Source organism: Medicago sativa, chromosome 2 (genome assembly GCF_051527215.1).
Source record: "Medicago sativa cultivar Bolivia chromosome 2, Bolivia_mono, whole genome shotgun sequence".
NCBI lineage: Eukaryota > Viridiplantae > Streptophyta > Magnoliopsida > Fabales > Fabaceae > Medicago > Medicago sativa.
Window position 1 is genome coordinate 39456098 of NC_140750.1, and position 26910 is coordinate 39483007.

The 26910-nt window shown below is 35.3% G+C and overlaps 1 protein-coding gene, 1 long non-coding RNA gene and 1 pseudogene across 2 annotated transcripts; 1 reads left to right on the plus strand and 2 right to left on the minus strand.

The window, feature by feature from the left end:
* Positions 1–14953: 14953 nt before the first annotated feature.
* LOC146946820 (uncharacterized) lies at positions 14954–15786 on the plus strand. The gene is made up of 2 exons (XR_015026813.1): positions 14954–15292; positions 15394–15786. It is a non-coding gene; the product is annotated as an uncharacterized LOC146946820 (long non-coding RNA).
* A 1449-nt stretch (positions 15787–17235) lies between these two features.
* LOC146946821 (very-long-chain aldehyde decarbonylase CER3-like) lies at positions 17236–24880 on the minus strand. The gene is made up of 10 exons (XM_085744693.1): positions 24692–24880; positions 24355–24581; positions 23829–24061; positions 23338–23557; positions 23097–23218; positions 20857–21113; positions 20571–20678; positions 18969–19175; positions 18187–18471; positions 17236–17561 (listed from the first exon to the last, which is right to left on the minus strand). Exons 1-10 carry the CDS (start codon positions 24740–24742, stop codon positions 17379–17381), a joined length of 1893 nt encoding a protein of 630 aa, XP_085600819.1. The 5' UTR covers positions 24743–24880; the 3' UTR covers positions 17236–17378.
* A 743-nt stretch (positions 24881–25623) lies between these two features.
* Positions 25624–26654, minus strand: LOC146946822 (uncharacterized; annotated as a pseudogene).
* Positions 26655–26910: the final 256 nt, after the last annotated feature.

The window sequence follows — 26910 nt, forward strand, 5'->3', positions numbered from 1 at the left end:
ACTGGAAACATTAAAATATACAACATGAAATTTTCCCAAATGAATAATATTTACATCAAGTCACGTTCGTATAAATAATAATACAATACAACTCATCCATATATAAAAATACTTCCTTGATGTCCATAACGTCCTGCAGTTGTACGAACGAACCCTTGAAGTAATATCCATCCGGCTCCGAACATGCATAAACATCCTGCTTATCTGAAACAAATAAGGATTGGGATGAGACATAATGTCTCAGTGAGTTCCCCTAAATCCTAGGCTATAGGCAACCACAAGGGGAAACCTACGGTCACCACGTGTCTACATTACAACCTGACGGTTGATTATACGTGTGTGGGGACTTGCATACTTAGACGGTAGTGCATACTAGAGCCGTCATAGTCTTATCTTAACTTGTTATAGGTTTCACATCCTATACGTGTCATGGCGGTCGAGGGGAACCTAGAACCGCGTTGCCAAGAATACACTCTATGTATCGAGGCCTAAACATAACATAAAATCATGACACGACTCTAAACCGAACAATTAGGGGAAACCTAAGATCGTCGTCGGTATCATGTTCTTTACTTGCTCTATTCCATGCCTTATACTTGTCATATAGCATCTAATGCTCTTGTTCTTAAACATAGACGTGCATGGATTCAATCTTACTTGATCGTGAACATATCATAATCATAATCATGAGACACATAATCATATTCATATCGTACATAAACGTATCTAAGTTCATTCATTAGGTTAGCGTTGAACAAAAAATTATTATCTTGATTCATTTTACGGAAAGTCCCGGGTGGAGTAACCCCGAGTACAATCCCATACATGACCGATGTACGTACATCGGACTCCCTCGGTGTCGTGCGGGTCCCTTGCGGCTTGAACCGTTCCCCTTAGGTCGAGAACCTCCCGTATCCCCCTGGCGTGGATAACAAGAGACACGAACACCGCCATGTGGTTATTACATAGTCTTGCGGTTTCGGTGACATGCGGGTCCCTTACGGCTTGAATCGTTCTCATAAAGAGAACCCCTTGCATCCCCCAGATGTGGATAACAAGAGACATGCCACCTACTTATACTTGTCATTTATTTAGGTTATACCTAATCATGCTTAAAGCTTACCTCGGAACCTTGATCGATCCGATTTACGGTAAGTGTTCATACTTGTTCATTCATAAACATGGTGGAGGAATATCTATCCTATCCACAACTTAAAGCTTGCTACATCTATCTTTTTCATGTGCGAAGTTAACATACTTCACTCCTAATCACCCTAGTGATTCTTGCTAACATGCTAGTTCTCGACTACTATGTCGAGGCTCTAGTTTTTCCTTTGCTTAAGGAATATCTTGCTACCCGATTCTTATCATATCATCTCTCGTGTGCCATGCTTGAATACACTTGTCAAACACTTGCTTCATTCATAAGGGAGTTTTCTTTCAAAGATTAACTTTTAGGATCTTGGATTGAGGGGTTTATCTTATTAAAAGACTGCACAAAAGATCCGGAACGAAAAACACCAAATCTGCCTAAAACGAGCAAGCAGCACCAAATGGCACTACTTACTCGCCTAGGCGAGTGAACTTACTGGGGAGGCGAGCTACTGCTCGCCATGGCGAGTAGGAGGCGACCAGAACCCCCTGTTCGGCCTTCTAGCTCGCCTAGCGAGCTATTTACTTGCCGTGGCGAGTTAGGACAGTCCAACACCCCTAAAAATGGCATTTTTGACCCAAAAACCTCAACCCAAGCATCTATAAATGTTATATGACCCTTAGAATCATTAGAAACCATTAGAACATGAATTCAGCAAGTGTTCACAAGTCAAACAAGCATGGCATACAATTGGGGTAATATTTTCTATGTATGACTTTAAATAACTATATGTTTTCTTGCAAGCATAAATCACATAAACCCAAGGGTGGGAACTAACTAAGGAACTCACCTATCATGATTCACAAGCTTCAAGCATCATCTTCACTTTACATAGCCAAACCCTAGCTTCTTGCCCCTTTTTGCTTTCTTGTTCAAACCAACTCACTCTTGATGTTTCCTTGCAATCCAAAACATCATCTTCCTTGCTAACTCATCTCTAATCCAAAGCAAAGCTTCTTTCCACATAACCCTAATTCTTCATAAATTTCTTTCAAGGAGGAAAAGTAGTGAAAACACTTCAACCCAAACTTCATATTGCTTCTTTGATCATGTTGAGACCATAACATAGCAAGACTCAAGCTTCCACTTCACCAAACCATAAACCCTAACTTGTTGGATCCATCCATGAGAAGAGAAATAAAGGAATCTAACAAAAATCCAAGCTTTTAGAAGTTTAAGAATCAAGAGGAAGCAAGATGAATTCACTTGCCATGGAAGGAAGAAGATTTGGAAGATTTGGTGGTGAGAAAGAAAGATGGGGCGTGAGGAAGAAGAGAGAAGAAGGAGAAAAGCTTTTTTTTTGCCAAGCTTAGAGAGAGAAAGAGAATTGAAGAATGAGATATTTTGGGTCCAAACACAATTAAATATCCAATTGACGCGCAATTACCAAATTGCCCTCGCCATAAACGTGTTTTAAGCAACACTGATACTTTATCCGTATTTTGCTGACATAGCGTAATAAATATTATCCATACTTACTTTCCTTAAATTTAATCCTCTGGCACGATCGACTGGTAATATTCTGATACTGACAGGCGGGATATTACAGATAATTCTTCTCATGCACCTTCAACTGCCTTGAAGCATAAGCCATAACCTGACGATTCTGCATAATCACACCACCAAGACCCATCTTAGAAGCATCACAATACACCACAAACGATTCCTTCGGATTCGGCAAAATCAACACTGGAGCCGATGTCAACCTCTTCTTCAACTCTTGGAAACTCTTCTCGCACTTAGCATCCCAAACATAAGCTTGTCCTTTCCGAGTCAACTGCGTCAATGGCAACGCCAACTTAGAGAATCCCTCAATGAACCTCCAATAATAACCCGCCAATCCAAGAAAGCTTCTAACTTCAAAAACAGACTTAGGTGATTCCCACTGCAACACTGCATCAACCTTCGACGGATCCACAACAATACCACCAAGGAAACTCACTTCCCGCAACCAAAACTCACACTTCGACAACTTAGAAAACAACTTCTTCTCCTTCAACACTCCCAACACAATCCTCAAATGCTCGGCATGCTCTTCTTCAGACTTCGAATACACCAAAATATCATCTATAAACTCCACCACAAAACGATCCAGAAAAGGATGAAATATTCTATTCATGTACTCCATGAAGACACCTGGCGCATCAGATACTCCAAATGGCATCACAGAATACTCATAGTGTCCATACCTCGTTCTGAACGCAGTTTTGGATATATCTTCCGCCTTCACTCTAATCTGATGATATCCTGACCTCAAGTCAATCTTGCTGAACACTTCCGCACCAACCAACTGATCCATCAAATCATCAATCCTTGGAAGCGGATACCGATTCTTAATTGTCACCTTGTTCAACTACCGATAATCCACACACAACCTCATGCTTCCATCTTTCTTCTTAACCAACAACACAGGAGCTCCCCACGGCGAAACACTTGGCCTGATAAACTGCTTCTCAAGCAACTCTTCTAACTGCTTCTTCAATTCTCCCAACTCTAATGCAGACATCCGATAAGGCGCAATCGAAATAGGACTCGTTCCAGGTACCAAATCAATTGCAAACTCAACTTTCCTCTCCGGCGGTAACTCGGTAATGTCGTTCGGAAAAACTTCTGGAAACTCTTGCACTACTGGCAAATCACCAACTCACTACTTTCCTTCAAGGAAGCAAACATCATAAACGCACAAGCTTCACCATCCAAGGACTTCTTCACTTGCTCTGCGGTCAAGAACTTCCCACCTTCCTCAGCTACTGGCTTAGAAAACGTTACACTCTTGGTCAAACAATTAATGTTAACACCAAAAGTCAACATCCAATCCATACCAAAAATCACGTCCATATGCTTCAACGGAAGACACACAAGATCCAACTCAAAATCAACAGGAACCTTAACACAAACCACAACCAACTGAGCCTCCGCAGCCAAAGATACCTTCCCTTGCCAGACCCAACAAACCTGAAACAACCTGTTACTCCCCCACTACGCTCAAACCCACCTAAAAGAACGAAACAACACAACAAGTACCGACAGTACTTCCGTACATGTCGCATACAAACAAGAAAATCAACGGGTTTTAGTCTGGACAAGACCGACCACGGCTCTGATACCAACTTGTAATACCCTATTTCTAATAAGCGGTAAAACGCGCGAATACATCAGACATATTCTAGAAATAGATGCTATGTCTCCGAATAAACCACAATACAATACAAGCATAAAGATCATGTTACACAACATAGCAGCGGACATACTTAAAAATCATAAAACATCTCCAGATCTCAACAAAATACAATTGTATTCTCCAAATCCCAAATAACAAAATATATCAACAACTCCAAGATACATAGTCAAAATGAAACAACATGCAAGGACTATCCTAGATCAGAGCCCTAATCTAGACACTTGCATGAAAAAGAGGAACTCCACTCCTCGGCATCAACAAGCAACAACTATGCATCCTACACGCCGTCTACCCATCCATACAGAGAGGTAGACGGTCCACCACAGACCACTGAGGGTTAGCATTACATCATCATAATCCATAAAAGATTTAAACAAGAACATTGGAAATGAAAGATATATTCAAGAATACAAAATAACAAATCATACATGTATTCACAGTATTCATGATTCTCATACCATTCAAACCATTCCATATCATCATTCCAAGTTCATATCAACAAGTGTATCATACACGTATCACATATACATAACCCTCCCTCCTAGAACACTAGCATCACATGATCATTATTATCCCCCATCACTTACATTGCATGCATATTCAACCTCTAATCAAGTCATCAACAAAAGCTCATCATTTATCAACATCAATCAATGAAAACATTACTCACTTCATTACTCATCTAGCATGCTTATCTCAACAAGTACAATTCATCATATCGAAGTTATAAGCAAGCCATCATCATTATCAAAGAACATCATCACATCATATATGTATATATACATATACAAATCTCACCTCATCATTATTATTAAAATAACCATCATCAATTGATTCACCAAGTGTATAAGCACAAACAATTAAGACATGCAATTAGAGCATAATACAATTAGTCACAACCATCCACAAAATTCACCAATGTACATATACACCAATCCACATAATCACAACATTCGCCAAATGTCACCAATACACAAATTCACCAAGTCATATATTCAATTATGACACAACTCATCAATTATTCAAATGCATGCAATGTTCTAGACTCTTTTCTAGATGCATGTGGTACCAAAACACCTCAAGGTCGTCACCTTCGATGCAACAAAAACATCGTACTCACCTCAATTGGATATAAAATCCGCCACCATCAGTCTTGGATATAAAATCCACCACCATCAGTCATGAATGCATGAACATATGACTCAACTACAAATGCATATGTTCACACAAACAATAATCACCTCACCATCACCAATACATGTATATATGCAATCATCAATAATTCACCACCAACTTAACATATATACAATCACCAACAACATCAAAAATCACACAACATGAAGTTGTCACATAATTACACCACTAATCATCTTCACATAACATATAACAATTCTCCATAAAGGATTCACAATCAATTGGTTCTCAAAAGTCATCTTTAGTCAAGTTCGTCTCTCAAAGTCAAAATATTCAAGTATTTGAGCATTTAAGTCAAAACTAAGTAAACAAGCTCAATTGCCTATGCCATGTGCTTCCACAAGTCACATATATATGCAGTAGAGGTTACATAAGCATTTCATCGGCCAAATACGACGAATTCAAGAAAAACCCAAAGTTCGTCTCCCCTTTTCACTTTTCATTAAATTTTCCATTTTCAAAGCAAAATAAGTTCAAACTTGATGGAACCACTCACAACCATTTTTAGAAATCATATAAACATTATATAACTCTAATCCCACTCCAAATTCCGGAAGAAAACGAGTTTTCGGAAAAATCAACGTTTGGACCGTTTTTACAAAAGTTAGATGATTTTCACAAATTCAAGTCCAAACCAATTCAAATCATGTTCCAGTAGGATTAAAGGTATAAACAGATGTTAATTAAGTCCAAATAAACATTTTAGAAGTATTGGATTGGTCCCCCAAAGCTCAAAACAAACAAAATAAAAAAACTGTTTCTGGGCAATTTGGCTATTAGCTCAATCTGGGCTATTAGCGAAATAGAAGAAAACTGCTTCTAGGAAATTTCGCTATTAGCTCAGTTTGGGCTATTAGCGAAACTGAAGAAAAACTGCTTCTGGGAATTTCGCTATTAGCTCAATTTGGGCTATTAGCGCAGTTCTTGATAAATTCTGCAGTAGTTATGGGTTCCTCATCATTTTCACCCAAAATCCCATTTTTCGAATCCCCAACTCCCAAACCAAGTTCCAGAAAATGTTTATGGGTCAAAATAGGTTCAATACACTTAAACAAACATGATTCAAACATTAAAAACAACAACATAGCTCATTTCACCAAAATCATAAAATTTTCTCAAAACTCCAACATAGCCTCAAATCTCCTCATGAATCCATAAACAACGATTCCAGTCACACCAATTCAATTCCAACAGTTCAACAATCATCAACAACAACTAATGAACACAAATTCATGCACAATTCAACATCACAACTTCATTTTTCATCAATTTTGCTCAAGAACACAAGGCACCAACAACTATGCATTTAAACATGTTAATTCACATACTAACATGCAATTATCATATAAATTATGTTCTCTAACATAACAGCAACAAGTATGCACGAATTCTACAACAATTATGTTCAATTCATCAATTTCACAAAAATGGGTAAAGAGAAAAAGATGTGAATTATGGTTGAAATCTAACCCTCTTACCTCTAATCACCAAGATTTTCTAACCCAAGCTTCAATTTAGCTCGTAGATGATGAATCCTCTCTTTGCCTTCTAACCCTTGTTGTTGTTCTTCTCTCTAGCTTCTATCTCTTCTCTTCTCCAATGAAATGAAATGTGAAATGTTGTAAAACCTAATTTCACCAACAACTAGAGTTTATATACATGCTCTACTCAATTGGGCTTATCTCTCAACCTTAACGGGCCTAACCCATTTCTATTCTAACACCCAAAATGTCACTACTCACTTAATGGTAAATTATAGCACTAACGGTCACTTAACGGTAATTAAAATAATTACTACACCTTCTCTAGTAACTTGGTAAAATAATACTCTTACTAAGCACTAAAAATAATCCTCATCCAAAATTACCCCTGCTCTCAAAATGACCAAAATGCCCCTAAGTCCAAAATAACTAAAATACCCTTCTACACCGAATTCTACAATTCCCAACCAAAAATACACACAGAGGCAAATAATCACATAAGAGCACATATAACACACATAAATAAATAATAAAATAAAACTAGCGAAAATCGGGCTGTTACAACGTCCACCAAGCAAACTCACCAAGCAACTAATCCTGCACATCGTCTACCCATCCATACACACAAGTAGGCGGCAAAAACCACTGGGGGTAAGCATTACATTAATCGTAATCAATAAACAATACTTAACATGATTAATTCAATTCAATTCTCAATTAGATTACATGAACAATTAACATGCATAATTATGTTCATGCAACAACTCAAATATCACAACTAGCATTTATCAACACATTCATCATTAACCACATCATTCACATGCCACATCAACATCATTATAATATGCAATGCGCCTAGACTCGACACGTATATGCATGTGGTGCCAAATCTCCTCAAGGTCGTCACCCATGATGCAACAAAAACATCATATGTAAGAGAACACCTCCTCTCTTACAATCCACCTATGTAAAAGTACACCTCCTCTTTTACATTTCACATATGACTCGATATGATTATGATGCATGGACATACAACAACGACCCGATAATGCACAACTTCACCACAACAAACGACAATGTAAAAGTACACCTCCAATTACATTGACTATTTCAACAACATTGCATTATCAAGTATACATGTCCACACATTCAACAATCACAATTTACACAAGAGTCATCATCACACACATCAATATATATCCTTACCAAATATCATAACATTTCCACATACTTTCCTTAAACCCAGTAAAATGGAACAACACATCATATCATGATAAACATCATATTCAATCGTCCACAATCATTCACATATCATCAATTAATCATATAAAATCATTCATGAAAGAATTATAAGGTAATTGGATTTAAAGAACCATTTTCGACAAGTTCGTCTCTCATGTTCAACATAAAAATAATTGAGACAAATAATTCAAAAACCAACAAACAAGATTCAATGCCTCAACCAAGTATACCTCTAGGCCACATATAGGTGCAGTAGAGTATACAATTGCGTTTCACCGGCCAAATGTGACGAAATCATAAAAATCACAAAGTTTGTCTCACTTTAAAGGAATTTTTCCACTTTCAAATCAAAACAAGCTAGGTCCACTACAATCACAGTTTAGGAACCATTTGAACACTTTAAATGAACTCATAAAACAATAGTTTGAAATTAGGAACAATCCACAAGGTTTGGGTCGACTTAGGAATAGTTATGGGGAAGTTTCGTAAAATTTAATAAGAGTATTTTCCTCATAACTTAAAAACCAAAAATCATTTCCACGCCAAACCAAAGCCTTTGGAAAGATAACAAGATTATCTAAAACTTCCATGTTTATTCCAAAAATCAAATCAAAACAGAAACGAGGGAAAAAGAAGCAAGAACGCCAAACAGGGGGTGCTGCCCTGTGTAACTCGCCATTGCGAGTAACTTTACTCGCGAGGCGAGCAAGCTCCAGGGAGCCCCTGTTGCTCGCGTCCAACTCGCCTCACGAGCGCGGTGGCGAGTTGTGACAGTAAGCTCTCGGGAAAAACTCCATTTTCACCCCAAAACCTCAATTTTGACTTCCCAATGCCCAAATTTGATCCCAAGGTTTGTTTAAACATTTCCAAACATAAAAAGACACTCAAAATCATGTAAAACTTGCATCAAAACATCCTTACAACAAAAATCATCAATTGACCCATTTTCATAAACTTCAAAAATAACAACACAAATTCATAGCAAACTCAATGATTATGATTACCCAAGGTTTCTAACATCAACAACAACAACCAATCATGAATTCATCACAATTCATCAACAACAATATCTCATATCAACAATTTTTGGGTAAAACACAAAGCATACATATGTACATGATTTAAGCTTGCAATTTCATCATCAACCACTCAATTAACATTCAATTTACATACCCAAACATTGCATCACATCATAAGCACAAATTTCACAATTAATTTCACAATTAATCAATTATTCAAATAAGCACTTATGTAAGAAATTAGTGTAGAAGCTATAACTAAGTGATTATGAGTAAAGACTAATCCCCTTACCTTAATTCTCCACAAACTCAAGCTAAGGCTTCACTTTAGCTCCCTAAGCTTGGATCTTTAGCTCTCTCTAGCTCTCCTCCTTCAAACCCTTTCTCTTCTCTTGTCTCTATCTCTTCCCAAATGTGAAAATGTTGGTAAAACCCTATTCCTCTACTAACACTAGTGTTTAAATAGGCTTTACTTAATTGGGCTCAACTCACAATCCTTAATGGGCCTAACCCATTTCTATTCTAACCCAAAATGTTACTACTCACTTAACGGTAAAATGTAATAACAATGGTTAACTACCGGTAATAAAATAATTACTACACTCTCTCTAGTAACTTAGTAAAATACCCACTCTCACTAAGCACTAAAAGTAATCAAAATTACAAAATTACCCCTACTCATGAAATGACCAAAATACCCCTGAGTCCAAAATGACTAAAATACCCTTCTAACATCGAATTCTACAAATCCCAACCAAAATACACACAGAGGCAAATAATCACATACGAGCACATATAAACACACATAAATGAATTAAATAAATAATAAAATAAATCTAGGAAAAAATCGGGCTGTTACATCTACTAGCTTGGATTTGATACAAAGAAATGCTAATTTGGAGAGAGAAAATAAGAAGCTGAAGAAAGAGCTCATGGAACATAAGCTACTCTTGTTTGAATACAAGTCATCCATAGAAGCTAAATTGGAAGAAGCCAGAGTTACAGAAGAAAATTTGATCAAGAGCAATGAATATTTCAAGAAAGAAATGAAGCAGCAACAAGAAAAGACAAACAAGATGCTGAAACAGATGATGACTATGTTTAACAAACAAGCCAACCCTTAGTTGCACGCATTATCTTTTAGCTTGTTTAGTTTTTTCTGTTAAGTTTCTTTGTTTAACATCTTCTGAACTTATTGTGCTTCTGACTTCAATTTTGCATCTGATCTTATTTTCTGAACAATGTTTATGATTCTGAACTATTTTTATTAATGCTCTGATATATGTCTTGTGATTACAGAATTTCTCACTATCTTTTTCTTATCTCTTTCTTTTTGTCGTTAGTTTTTATACTTTTTGTTGATGACAAAAAGGGGGGTAGTTGTATAGTATTTATAGGCTCAGAGCCCCATTAATTTAATTTTAATCAAGTTAGATTAATAGGACCTTCTTCTTATCTCTTAGTCTATTAATATGAGATTATTCTGAGTGATATTTCGTTCTTAATGATGAATTTAATTAACATGGATATAACTCAGGGGGAGCTTACAAACCTCACCTTAAAGTACTATTAGACTCAGGGGGAGCTTTCAAACCTCAAACCTTTATAGTCAACTTGTTAATTAGATTAACAACAATTGCACATTTTAAATACTAATGTTTGTCATCATAAAAAAGGGGGAGATTGTTGGAACAAAATGTGTTTAACATTACCCTTTGAGAGTTTTGATGATAATAAGGTATTATAAATTGTCAATTGGATAAGCTAATATTTGTTCAAGTGTACAGGACCATAGACAAAAATTTGACATCTTAAATAGATTCTGGAAGAACAAAAAAGAGCTAAGGAATCAACAAAAAGGAAGCTTGAAGCATTTGAAGAGAAGTGCTCCTGAAGTGATGACGTCATCAGAAGCAAGTTCATCAGAAGCATCTCATCAGAAGCTGAAGTTCATCAGGAGATGCAAGACTTAAAGCTTCAAAGGCTGTTAAATGGATTTAATCTCGTCTAAGCATTGCAGAAGAATGGAAGAGTGAAGCAACAACTATTTTAAAAGGATTTGAAAGCATTGGATGCTTGTTCTTTAAAGAGTGCTGACAAAGTACAATTGTACTCCACTACTCTGTTTTTGTCTCTGCTACAAGACAAGAAAAACAGCTCTGCCTGTAACGATGTTCCTTCACTATTGGAATGGATTTGAAATTGATCCTTTATAGGACAATAATCATATCAGGCAAAAGATAATTGGTGATTGATCAAAGCTTCAAACGAAAAATCATATCTTGGAGTGAAGCCTTAAAGATTGGCAAGGACTCAACAATAATTTACAAGTGCCAAAACTCTGCTGAAATTGTTCTGCATTCAAAGTTCACTTAGAATTTCTTTTTCAAAGTTCATATCTTGGAAATTCTAGAGTCTTAAGAGTCTGTATCTGATTTGTATTGTGAACACCACTGATTGTATATCAAGTGTTCAACCTCAAACATTTTTCTTAGTAATTCTGTTTGATTAGAAGTCTCTTACAGTTGTGCCTGAGCATTAGAAGTCTCTTGATAGTGTTCAGGAGCATAGGAAGTCTCTTGCAGTTGTGCTTGAGCAGTTTGAAGTCTCTTGCTAGTTTTAGCAGTGAGCAGTTGTAATCAGATATTACATTTGAGTAAACTTTCCTTAGAAGTGCAAGGGGGACATGACTACTTTCGGTTTGTGGAAGGAACATGTATAATTGTTTTGTGTCTTTCTTCTTTCTCTCTCTCTGTTTTTATCTGCTGCAAGTTAGTCCTGAACATCACTTCAGAAGTAGAACTCTATCTGCTTCTGATCAGTGTTTTCAGCTTAGGAGAAATCGAAGAAAAAGCTAACACAATTCATCCCCCTTCTTGTGTTTTTCTCATCGTAGTGTAGTGACGAAGAGCTTAAATTTTACGGCGCCTTGCACCGATCGGTAGGTGAGAATTGCCTCAATGTTCTCGATGTGGTCATCTGGGTCTGTTGTCCCGTCGTACGAATCCATTTGAGGAGGCTTTTCTAGCCCGCCGGGAATAGGAGCTTCCAGGATACGCTGTTCTAACGGACCATAAGCGTTACGGTCATTCCGAGAATCGCGGCTATCCTCGAAGATCGTCTTGGAGGAGATCGTCTGGGTGATCTCCTTCTGGCTGATCTCCTGGTGTAACTAGGAGATCTGATGCTTACTGAGTGCCGAGGGGATCTGGAACGTGAATGGCGAGGGCTCCTTCCTCTTCTGTTAGGTGTTGGCGAAGGAGTCCGTTTAGGTCATACAAATGGGCGTGCTTGCTCTAGATCCATCAGGCGTCAGTTATATTCCTCGATTAGCGATGTCTGTCGCTGAACCGTGCGGAGCAGGTTGTTGACGAGGGCACTATTTGGTGTGGCATCTTCTGGCGTCTCTGTAGGTCGTGAAGGACCCTGCAGAGGCCTTTCTTGGAGAGGAACTATTTGTACAGGTTCCTCTCTGGGTGTACCCACAGGAGAAGGTGAAGACGTCATACCATCGCGTTGAGGGATACGAACTTCACTTCATAGCTGTGAGTTGGCACCGTTGGCAGCCATGGTAAGTTTTTTGGAAAGCTTTGGTTTTTAGTAAGGTAAAAACGGGGAGAGCTTGTAATTCCCATAGACGGCGCCACTAATCGTACCTGATCAGAAGGTGACTGCCGGTGCTTTAAATGTGGTGGTTTGAGTGGTGGTAGAATGCGTCAAGAGTGCTTCTTGGAACGGAGGGCGGTGTGTACCTGCAGGCGCTCCGACACTCAAGTCAATAGAGATCAGAGAGACGTTGGGGTTCGTTTGAACCGGTCTTGCTTGCGCCGTGCACCCTCCTCGCGGGGAAGAGGTATGTCGCAAGTAATGTTCCCAAACGTGGTATTTGGGCTTTGGATTGTATTGGGCCTAAGTAAATGGGCTAAAGCTCCTTTTGGCAGGTCCAGAACAGGTGCTTATGATGCTTTAATACATGTTCAATACTTTGATGGATATATTCTATGATCATGCACACTTGAACAAATATTAATAGATCCAATTGTCCTTCAATACTTTGTTATCATCAAAACCTTAGAGGAATTGTACAAACCACTTTTGTTCCAACATATATGTTGATGCGATAAGAGCTAGATTAACTTCCTCTTCATTATACTCATTATCAAGATCTTCCCATGTTGCCATGAGACTCTTATTGACTCTGCTTCTAAATTACTCATTCTTAGAACTTTCTTTCTTTGACTTGTCCTTTTGAATATCTAGACCATCATCAATGAAGTGACCAAGTTTTTTGCAATTAAAACAACCTTTCTGATCGTCTTTCTTTTCCTTGTAGACGGAAGAATGATTGAAAACGGGCGAAAAACACAAGAATTCGCACCTCTGAGGCTGCCTCAGGCGCCATTAGCGCCTGACCATGCACAATAAGTGCATGAGGAAGTGTTGCTACTGCCTCAGGCGCCATTAGTGCCCTGTAAGCTCCATCTACGCCCAAATGCGAGCAGAAGTTTCCTGCAGCTTGTTTTCCAAGCTGGATCGGTGTAAAAGGCCCAGTTTTCTTCTCCAAAATCCTAGTTAATTATTTTCTATAAATATAAACCCTTGCGCACATTATTATTCATTCAGAACACTGGCGATTCAAGGAAGGGGTCAATCACCAGAGCTTCAAGGCAGGATTTCTCCCTTCTCTTGTTCTCTATAAGGTATGTTTTTCTATTGTTTGTTATGATGTATGTCACCGTGAGAAACTAAACCTCTTGATTAAGGTTCCACGATGAACCAGTTCTTATTTGTTGGATATTATTAATAAAGTTTTCATTTAGTTTATGCTTTTACTGTGCCTAATTTAAATTAGATCATGGATGTTCATAATGCTTTTTCCAATTGGTTAATTTGAATTGTAATTTTGAAGAATGATCTGTAGGATAAAAGTAGGCACTGACAACCCAAAATTATATCAGTTCATTGGCTTTTCTAATTACTATTTCTTATAGAGGTTAAGAAATTCAAGTTTGAAATCTAGCCGGTTACTAATCCCATATTTAGACAACGCCGTACATAACCTAGGCTAGTCCGACACGTAGTTGTTGTGAGAAGCTTCGTGTGAGTTTTTTCCGTTAGTTTCATTAAAATCATAAGTAGGCACCACATATAGCTGTTTATTTCTTAAAGTTTAATTCCAACAAAGACGAAGGGGTGATTCAAATGATTCTCTAATCACCGTTAATTATCTAAATTACAAACATAATCTTGCATTGGGCAGGTCAATTCAACCCTGCAATTCTATTCAATTTGACTTTACTCTCACCATTTAAAATAACTTTTATTAATTACTAAGTTGAACGACAATCCATGTGGAGAACGATGAACTTACTACTTTACTACATTTGGTGCACTTGCTAATTTCGTCCAACAGATTCCCTTAGGAAAAAAAATCATTATAAACTTTTTTTGTCCATACTCGTCTTATCAACTTTATAAAGAAGATCATTTGAGGTAGTATATTTATATTATCGATTGGAATATGGATCTTTTTCTGTGTTATTTACAATAAAGATGTTATTTTAATTTAAATAAGAAGATTGCTCTTTAAAAGAAATTCGATTCTATTTTATTAAGGGTCTATTTTTACTATGAGAGTCGGACTTGCAATTTCATAGGAACGAGCATGCTCTAACTAATACTAGTATTCTATTTTTTTTTCTACTATGTTTTTATAATATATATATTTTTTTTAATTTGGTTGTTTTGTACCTAAAAGGGATAACTTTTTAATGCTTCAAACAATATTGGCTTCTATGGCGTATTATATCTTTCCATTCCTACAAAATCTTCCATTATGGAACATTAAGGTCTTATTGGAGCATTGATGGGTCTTTTGGTTTACCTATCTCAATAAAGTCTATGTTTCATGTGGGAATTTCATAACCACTTTATTATTGGATCCATAAGTTTCATGGACACTATCTTTTCACCAATTACCATTCACTTCACCATTCAATTCCAGTACCACAGTCAGTGACGGGTAAGTGAGAACATATAGAACTCTCACCAAATTAGTACTGTTATGGTTAACTGGCTTCTGATTCCATTTATTGATTATTAGTACCGTACTTTTGCTTGCAGCGGGAACCGGTACGGTTTTAGATCTTCATTTATGAATCAACAAGGCTTATATATTCTCCTTCTGTATTTTATTTTAAATCACTTACAAAAAAATGTGTTTGCTTACACTATCATTGTAAGACTGGAAATGAGTCGAGTCGAACCAAACGCGTTTGAGCTCTATTCGACTCATTAAGAATTGTGGTTCGGCACGAAACTCGACTCGAATTCGATTTGAACTTTTTTTTAGCTTGAGTTCGGGTCGTTTAAAATTTACGAACAACTCGACTTGACTCGTTAGATGCAGCTCGCCAACTCAAATGCAATAGTTTAAATGTCAATATTTTTTCTTTTAGAAAACACCTTTTAGAAATTTTAACCTTTCAATTTTATTTTAGATATTTTGACCTTTCATTTTTATTTAAAAGGTACATATTAAAATAAATTAAAAGTTATCACACACAAATTTGTGCTGAATACGAAATAGCAAACTATAAACTTGAGTACTCATCTTCAAGGCTCTTATAGGTATAATTTTTATCATTGAATCGCTTTCTAAATTCTTTTTTATGGGGGGGAGTGAGGAAGCTCGCAAAATTCATTGGATAAATTGGGAAAATGTGTATTCTAGTAAAGAGTATGGAGGTTTGGGAGTTAGGAGGATTAGGGAATTTAATTTAGCCTTGTTGGGGAAATGGTGTTGGCATTTGTATGATAATCAAGGTGGATTGTGGTTTAAAGTATTGGTCGCTAAAAATAGGATTGAGGGAGGTCGGGTTAGAAGAAGGGGTCGATTGTCTTTTCTCAGGTGGAGGGACCTATGTGATATTTTTGAGAGTGAGGGTGGTAGTGGCGCAAGTTGGTTTAACATGAGGTGAGTCATAGAATTGGTAATGGTGAAAATACATTTTTTTTTGAAGGGATCCTTGGTTAGAGGGATGGGTGTTGCGGGATCGGTTTAGGCGTTTGTTTGAGCTAAATGTGGATTGTGATGTTTCTGTGGCGGCGATGAGGAGTGGGTTGGAGACGGAGAAGAAGACTTTTTGATTGGGAGGAGGAACAATTGATAGATTGTGCTAGGCTTCTTGATAACATTTTATTGCAGGATAACGTAAATGACAAATGGATTTGGAAACATGATCTTGTTGAAGGATACTCGGTAAAAGGTGTTTATCATATTATCACGGCTACAATTAATAAGAAAATTCTCACGAAGGACAACTTAATTGGAAGAGGAGTAATTCCATCATATTTGATTTTGTGTTTGGGCGGCTGCAGGAAAGAGGAAACGATCAACCATCTATTTTTGGGGTGAGACTTCTTTGGTAGCATTTGACAGCTCGTTCATCGCTGATTGGGTATAAGTATTTTTGTTCTAGCGGATATTGGTTGTCACGCACAACAACTTTTTGGCGTGCATGCTTTCAGGAAAGACATTTGCTCTTGCTTTCAGGTGGTGTGGCTCGCATGTCTTTTGGTCATTTGGAAGCCCTAATTATATCATTAATAATTTTTTTCTTATCATACCCTTAATCATTTACTCTCTCTTTTCATTCTCTTTATCTCTTTTTCCTATATCGTTAATAAGAGATAATTTTGTAAAATCAATTATAATTTCTCTTTACAATACAAAATTAATGAAGTTTCTTAATATGTGCGAAAATTTTAAAACGACTTATAATAAAACACGGAAGAAGTAATTAATATTGAAAAAAAGTGTAATAAATGCATTGAATTTTTTTCAAGGGGAGTCTTATATTTAAGGATAAAACATTTTGTTTTTTTAAATAGTTTTAAAATTGGAAACGGAAAAGTATATTGATTGTAGATTCTAATAAAATAAAATAAAAGATTTTCCAACAATGGATGTGAACATTTAACATCATTGATAAAGCAAGCTCAAAGAATGTAACCACATTTAAATGACCCCTACAAACTGATTAGAAACCCTTTAATTCAACTTAAATAATTAACTACTCTGTCACCAAATATTTGAGTCGGGGTTTTCAATTTGCTTTGACAGTGGAACCCGAAGACAAAGGTCTTAGACCATGTTTTAGTGCTGCTTTCCACACAACATCGATCCTATCAACATCAATAGCTCCAACTTCGTGATGAGTCCAACCCTCAAGACTGTGTACAACTCCTCCTGCATGGCATGCGTGAACCACTCCTCTATCCATTGTGTACTGCATCAAATTAAAAATGCAGATTATTGATATGCATCGTTGCCTTTATTTAATGTGCACAAATAAACTAGAAATATGTTTTATGTCATTGGATCAATAAGTCACATCATATCATGTTGATCTGATAGTGGAAACAAACTAATGCATGGTTCAAGAGTTGTTTCACTCGTGCACCATAGAAAGAATCCTTGAGAGAGAGAGAGAGAGAGAGAGAGAGAGAGAGAGAGAGAGAGAGAGAGAGAGAGAGAGAGAGAGAGAGAGAGAGAGAGAGAGAGAGAGAGAGAGAGAGAGAGAGAGAGAGAGAGAGAGAGAGAGAGAGAGAGAGAGAGAGAGAGAGAGAGAGAGAGAGAGAGAGAGAGAGAGAGAGAAATGTTCTGAGTTTCTCTCTTTTCAATCCAATAGTTGAGCTACTTGTCGCGGCCGCAACAATTTCAAACCAAGGTTCCCTTCATTTAGGGGATGCGACCTTCTGATTGAGATTAGACGGTTCGGATCATAAACTCGTTGTCAATATCGGACAATCACAAATCTCCTTACCACGTGAATGCGTATGACTGAGAATCGAGTTCAATAGTTGCAATTGCAAAGCTAGAGACAAGAAATGAATGAAAATATAATTGATCACCTCACAGCAGCCAAGGCCTTCCACATCATCTGGCAATCGCATAGCTGCTAGATCACCATAAGTGCAATCTCTTCTAAATGCAAAAATTGGAGGAACAACAAATTGGTGGAAATGAGTTCCACGTGGAGCCCAATTTTGCTCTCTTGGAGTGATCCACTTGCCAACAATCCATGTCTTGCAATGCTGTGCTGCTTGGTATTTTGTGACTTGAACAAGATAACTTTGGTATTCTTCGGGTGCTTCCTTTTGAATCTTCTGAAATCTATCCGTTGATAGTGTTAACATCTGCAAATTCAAGTGGCATTAGCCCGTTCATTAGTAGTGGTAATTGTGACTCTTAAAACACTCTTGTCATGCCTATACCCGAATAAATACCTCACCTATAAACAGGGGTGGCCCTATGGGCGGACGGGAGGGCGGTAGCCCAGGGCACCATTTTTTTAGGGGCATCAGAATTATTATTTTTATTTAGTAATTAGTTCTATATGGATATATTTCTTTTTAATTTGCTTTGATTAATTCTATTGAAAATATATTTTTTAGAGAACTTTGATTATAAATGAATCTTGTGCAACCAAAAATGCAAGAAGAAAAATATTAGAATAATTAAAAGGACACAATTTCATTGTTTCGTCTAGGGCATCAAAAATCTTAGGTCTGACCCTGCCTATAAACATATGTTTAGATCTTATATCTGAACTCAAGTGAGACCCTTAATAAGCAACAAAGAGGATATAAGTTGGTAAAATGAGAAACCTAAGGAAAAACAGGATTAATTATACCAGAATTTTGACTTTCTTTTGGCAGAGGTAGAGAGCAATTGCTCTTCCAAGCTTAGAAGTTGCCCCGGTAAGGAAAACTTCTTTGGCATCTTTAGGAATTTCATCCAAGATCACAGCTGCAGTTAAAGTGTTGCCATGAACAACTCGAACTCTTAGGTTTGGGTGTTTATCCACGAAAAGTTTTCCTCCCCCATTTAGAGATTCATTCTGCATGTCCACATATGAACAAAATCAATATTTCCTTTCTCGCAAAGCCAAGAAATTAAATTAAATGCACTAAGTATATACTATATACTATATACGAATGTGGTGTATTATCTTCTCTTTATACAAGAGTAGACGACTCTCACTAAAACCTTTCAAAAAACAAAAGACTCTCACTAAACGGAAACATCTCTTCATATAAGGTACAATTTAAAAATTTATTTGGATTTTTTATTTTTTTGACGAAAGAAATTTATTTGCTTAAACATCTCTGATCTCTTGCATTAATTTTTGTAATTACCAACGTGTGTGTGTATAATATATATATATATATATATATATATATATTTTTAAATCTATATTAGACTGACCATTTTAGTAATATCAGACAAATATTATTTATTTTTTGTCTAATTGTTAACAACTTTTATATAATAAACTTTTTCAATTCATATGATAAATGGAGTAAAAAATTAATAAATTAAAACATATTTGCATATCCTTTATTTATAGCTATTTACATATTTTTTTTATGAAAGAAAAAAGTTGATAAAATTCATTCTCTCATTTCATGTGATACGAAGGTTCATTAAAATCATTAACATACCATTTGAAGAGAGAGAGAGAATGAGAATTAAAAATAAATAAAATTACCATGTACGAGTAATATATACTAGTAATATAAATATATGTTTAATATCATAATGTCTATGTTAAAATTACGATAACCAATGCAAGTAAACCCTTTCTATAATCACAATGTATCATGTCATAGCTAGTGAATGACCTGGATTGGCTAGCTTGATTTGGACAGGGACCTATGTAATAGTTCCACTTTGGCTCTTTACTGTTTTTACAGAGAAAAATGCAGCTAGAATTGAAAGTGCAATTAATGTTCAATTTATAAAGGTAATTGGCCAAAGTTGGTTTGGTTGACGGATAGATACACGAAGGAGGAAAATTTTGTTCATTTTCCAAAATAATAGAGATAGCCATAAAAAATTATTTTATAATTGTAATCTAACTTAATCAAAAGATATTAATTATTTTTATTATCACTTTTAAAAAATTATATAATATACCTGGATTGGCTAGCTTTTTTTTCTAATAAAAATTGAAATCTAACTTAATCAAAAGATATTTTAAAAGTGATATATTAAATAAAGTAAAATTAATTAAGTTTTGATTATACATTAGACTATTAAATACTAGCATATAGCTTTTCAAAACGGCAAGAGATGTACTCTTTTTTTTTTTTGACGTCTAAGGTTTGAACCTCAGACTTTGCATCAACTGAGTTAAGCTCATGGGGACGGCAATAGATGTACTCTACAAATACTATAAAGTTTCCTCAAACATAAAGTATAAAAGTTCATTTAATATGATCAAGTATCTTACCTTATTCAAAGCAGCCAAGCTGATGACTTTAACACCAATTTTATCAGCGGTGAGAATAGCTTGCTCAATATGCTTATTGATACCCTCAGTAGCAAATGGCAAAAAATACTGTTAAAGCAAAAACAATTAATTACTTAGTTTCTCCTTAAAATTACCCTGTTAAAAGAATTTCTTAAAATTATTATTTTTTAGGCAAAAAGAATTTATCCTCTTTATAAGACTACCCCCTTCTTTTTTTTTTCTTTAGGCAATAATTTGGAAGCTTGATATATAATTATAGACCCACCTGAAAGCCACACCTAGGGACAACCCATGTTTGATGTAGTCTACCCCTGAGGTAGTAAAAAGAAACTAAAAAGGTCTTGGACCAAAGCCACATTGCTAACAAAGCTACCACGGCCATTGGAAAAAATGGGATCAAGAAGAACCTTGTTCTGAATGGTAGAGAAGCAAAGGTTCTGAGACAGAATTGAGCATGCATAGAGGATGTGATATCCACTATATGGGCCAGGAAAACAAATTCCGGTACCCTACTACAATTTCCTGCATTCGTCAATACAAATACAAATTTACCACAAATTTAATAATTACTAATTAGAGTTAACATAATATAACAAATCCTTATTATGAAAAATACAATAGGTGTTTCAGCTGCTCCATCGCTCGGTTTACCATGACGGATCTAGAAATTTCAATAAGTGGAGTCAATATTATTTATCATAAATATTTATACAAAAATATATAAATCTATAACAAATAAAATAGTGACATCATTATCATTAGGAAGAATTAGAGATTAAAAAAAATATGTCATCATTCATCAATTTATATAAATATTACCATAAATCAGAGATTATGAGATATACCGATTGTCTATGAATGTTACCAAACAATATTTCAAAAATTCATATCCATAAAATAACACATTTGATTTTTTTCACAAAATTTCTAGCAAAGAAACTCCTTTCAACAATTATAGTCGTCGCGTACAATAGTAATGTTTGAGTATTTTTTGTGTTCGTTTTTAGTAATACTAACTTTAAAAGTAAATATAATGTCCTTAAAAAAAGTAAATATAACGTTTGATAAAAAAAGTTTTATAATTTCCAAAAACTTTCTTGAGAGATCAATCCTTTCATCTAAATTAGAAAAATGTTCAGAAGATCGAATTTCCATTTTTTTCTAATAATTTCTAGTATATAAACAATTTTAAAATAAATTCAATTTTAGACTTGCATTTGTAAGTCCAATTTAGAAATAAATCCATGGGCTACCTTAATTTTCTTTTTATCCTTTCGGGAGCATTTTCTTTTTGTTTTAATGAAAAAACAATCATTTTTTTAAAATTAAAACTTAAATGCCAATGTTTTCTTCCTCGTAATTTGTGATAACACTAATCATCTGTTTATAAATGCAGTAGAAAGTATGAATTATACTACAATTTTAACAAATATAATTTAAAATTAATTTACAGATATGACATTGTTTTACCCATAGTGTATTAGTTGGGTTAGTTGGAGTCAACAAAATATTTAAAGTGGGGTCAAGATGTAAAATCATGCTATAATTAGGTGAAATAGAAACTAAAGAGTGGGGTTATCCGACCCCAATAGGCTTCACCTGCATTCGTGCATGTCAGTCTATGAAGGAGTTTATTATGTACCCTCAGTAAAATTAAATGTATTGGTACAATTTGTTTTTTAAAACGTGTAACGAGATAATCTTAAGGGACTTAAACGGACCAAAAATTAATTATATGACCAAAATGATAAAAAAAAAATAAGTAAGAGACCAAAAAAGCAATTTAGTCTAAAGCTAATTAATTTTTCATCTTATCTTTAGAAACTTATTATTTTCAGATTTTATAAGATTTGACCCCTATGATTTATAATTTATACTCTAAAATTTCACTATACAAAAATGAAAAAAAATACTTCTGGAGCTCACGTATGATGTCATTTTCCAATATATTTAGTTACTACAATTTGTTCTTTAAAAATAAAATAATGTTTTTTTATGAAATGAGAACTCACGTAATCACTTGTAACCAAAAAACGAACTCACGTAATCGGTCGAGAAAATAACAATGTACTCAATTAACTTTTAATATTTTTAGAAGTTTGGTTAAGAATAAGATGCTGCATTTTTTCATAGGTTCTATATTTCAAAGATAGTCATATTCAACCTTAATTTGCTTCTTGTTAGGCTGTTGAGTGTTTTACCCTCTGGAATATAGATCATTTCCGGGTTTACCCTCTGTAAAAATTTGTTTTTTGATTTACCCCCTGTAAAATATATTTTTTTCAGAATACCCCCTAATAGGTCATACAAAAACGAATTTTTATTTTTTTTTTTACAAAAATTTTGGTTTTTGTATGGCCTATTAGGGCTGAATTTTTTTTTTACAGAGGGTAAATCAAAAAAAATATTTTACAGGGGGTAAACCTGAAAATGACCTATATTACAGGGGTAAAACACCATTAACCCTACTAACTATGACTTTTTTAACTATATAAATTTCTGTACCTGAACTGAATGATTTGTGTAATTCCCATGATTTGGTGTTAAGCGTATTTCCTAGTGCGTCAAAGAGAGGCATGAAAAGGCAAAAATTAGAGTCCTTTTCAGTGTGGTGTAGAGTGTGGTATCTGCATAAAAGGACAAAATAATATCAAGAAAACTAAAATATGTCAATTGCATCTTTCTTTAGAAAAATTTCATATATATGATATTTTTCCTTTAGTTGAAATAAAATAAATTAACTTACGTTGGGGTATATATGATATATCTCATAAATGGAAATGTTTGAAACAGACGATGTGGAACAATTTCAACATTGCAATGGCCCAAACTTCGGAGAAAATCAAAAATGAAAATGTAACCATATATCATACTTGTTGATCCATATCCCATCAATGAAGCTCCTAGGATCGGAATTCCAATTACTAACGACAGAAACAGGTGCTCCAAAACCGTACCGGTTCCCGCTGCAAACAAAAGTACGTTACTAATAAATATGAAGCACGGATACGGACACGGACACCAGACACGACAAGGACACTGACACACCGACACAGCTAATAATTTGAAAAAAATCACATAATTCAGTGTAATTACAAGTGTCGGTGTTGAACACGACACGTGGCCGACACCGGAACATGCCTATATGTTCTCACTAATTTGAATCAGAAGCCAATTAACCATAGAAGTACTAATTTGGTGAAAGTTTTAATAATGGAACTATATGTTCTCACTTACCCGTTACTGACTGTGGTACTGGAATTGAATGGTGAAGTGAATGGTATTTGGTGAAAAGATAGTGTCCATGAAACTTCTTATGCACCCAATAATAAAGTGGTTCTGAGATTCCCACATGAAACATCATAGCTGCAATAACACCTTTAATGTTCCATAATGGAAGATTTTGTAGGAATGGAAACATATAATACGCCATAGAAGCCAATATTGTTTGAAGAATTAAAAAGTTATCCCTGTTAGTTACGAAACAACCAAATTAGAAAAGCAAAAAAAAAAAAAAAACAGTAGTAGAAAAAATAGAATAGGTATTGTTGCTAGTTAAGAGTTGTAATGAAGCACGGATACGGACACAAATACCGGACACGATACGGACACCGACATGCCGACATAGCTAATCTTTTAGAAAATCACATATTTCAGTGTAATTATATGTGTCGGTGTCGTATCGGTGTCAGACACGACACGTGTTTGACACGGGGACACGCCTTATCCGATGAGTGTTTGTGCTTCATATGTTGTAATTTACCAGTCCCATTCTTTGTCAAGCTGCTTGAAATCAACCCCCTGTTTAAGAATCTGACGGTTTCGTGTAAGAAAAAGCATATTGCTGTAACAATTCCATAGCAAATAAAGCAAGCCTCTAAGACTAGACAATATGAGCAAATGAAGGCACCAGCTGAATTTGAGGTCTTTCTCTTCTTCATACAACATTTCATACACTACTCTTCCTACAAACGGCCCATATAACACGTACTATATTGTTTGTATTCATAAAAAAAAAAAAAAAAAAATCAAATTTAGTGTTAGTTTCAGTATCACTAAAATTGCGTTAACAATAATTATGATAAACTAATATAACATACCTTGAATATCCCAAAGTTCTCCCATGGCCATGATGATAAAGGAGCTCCCATTTCAAAGGACTGGCTAGACAGATAGCAAGATATATAGTTATAATATTTTTTTGTGAACACTTTTACTTATAATAACCTATATATAGGCTAATAATGCTATGTAATTTGTGTCCCTCAAATTTAATTATGTGATGACATGAGACTCTTCCCCATCCATCTCATATTTATATAGGCTGAATGAACGAACTATATTCAAATTGGGCAAGGCGTTGGTTGAGGCCGTTGCGGTTAGTTTTCTATATCAGTCACTCTCTCTCTCGTTATGACATTAATTATTAGACTTATATTTTATATTTTAAGGGTTTTTCTATCATGTGTGCAAATTTGTATATGTTAAAAAATTTAAAATAGTATGTTGGTATTTAAACTTGTACATTTTATATTAAATATATAAATAAAAAATTCTCGTGAGCTCCGCTCAGTTGGTATGGACAGTGTATAATATGTCGCGGTTCAAACCCGGCCACCACCAAAAAACTATATAAATTTTTTAATAAATAATAGTTGTTTTTTAATATAAAAAAAAGTCTATTTTTAGTTCCTTTAACATGTGTAATATTTCAACGTTAGAAAAAGTCATATTTTAATATTAAAAGAAAAAAAAATAATTGAGAAGAGAAGAATACTATCTTGTATCTTACTTAGGAGGATGGACCACTAGTTAGTCCTATGTCGAAATGTGGAAAATGATTACCAATTCCAAAGCCATATGTTATACTATACATGTTATGTTGTGTTAATTCCACTTGTTTAATTTAAATAAATGGCACAGCTGGAGACATATATAAACCTAATTCCTAGTAAATGCATTGGTTGGGAGCTAGCTGCTTTCATGTATGTGGTGTGTACGTTCTGTGAAAATGTTGGTTCAATGTGTACCTCTATCTATAACTGTCCTTAAATTTGGGTGAATAACTGTCCCTGTTTATCTATTAATAACCAAATTGATTTACAAATATTAGTAGGCAATCACTTAATACTCCTTCTGCCGCAAAATAACTACTACTCCCTCCGTTTCTTTTTATAAGCAAATTTTACTTTTTAGGTTCATTCAATTAATGATGTATGTGGTCCATATATGAACCACATACATCATTAATTAAATGAACCTAAAAAGTAAAATTTGCTTATAAAAAGAAACAGAGGGAGTATCATATTTGATTTCACACATAATAATGAACCATATAGCCTGAATAATTGAGCACTGCACCTTGGAGATACCACCACTGAAACTGAATTGATTAAAATGATCTGACACATAAAACGGGGCAGCCGCTGATGTGCCAATCCACCTATTAATGAAATGCCAAATTGACCCAAAAATATTACAATGTAAAAATAAATGATTTAAAGTTTCCGTTGATCCATATCCTGACACATACAACGTGGATATTCGATTTAAAACACTGTGCCGATGAAGATTGTCTTTAGTAGGTAACCTATCACGGAACAGCCGCCAAGCAAAGAGCACAGCCTTCAAAGGAACATCTTTATGCCATAAAGAAGAAACAATCATCGGTAATTCAATCGGAGGTTGAGAAGTAAGGACATTATAAGCACTTCGAACAGAAAAAACGTTGGATGATTCCAAATTCCAAAGCCATCTGTCATCCTTATCAACCTGCAAAATCACTGAAGAAGTAACATAAGATCCCCCAACATCTCCTCCTCCCACACAAACAGCCTCCGCCTCCATCTCCACGCCTCACCATCAACACACCACCCTACCTGAAACATATCAGGCACTGACACCTCTCTATCCAATGACAATTCATATAACATGCTAAACCTGACGAAGCACCACCCCACCAAGCCAGACATCCACCCAGAAAAGCGTATTCCTACCATTACCCACTGAACAACTAACATGATCAGTAAACCACTCTTCCCTACACAGAGCATAAATATCACATCACCAAAGGGATGCATCACGGCCTCCCCTCAGTAGCTGCCCTCCTTCTTTGCCATACCTAGTTGACAACACCAAAGTAGAGAACAATAATTTGAAAATGATGCATTAATATTAATTAGAAAAGATTTTGGAATAGATAAAATATTTTTTTACATATTTTGAAGAAGCACAATCTTGTAAAAAAATATACTTAATTTTTTTTTTGGTTACAAAGCTAAAGGAAAGAAAAAGAAACAAAAATAGAAAAGAGAAAAGC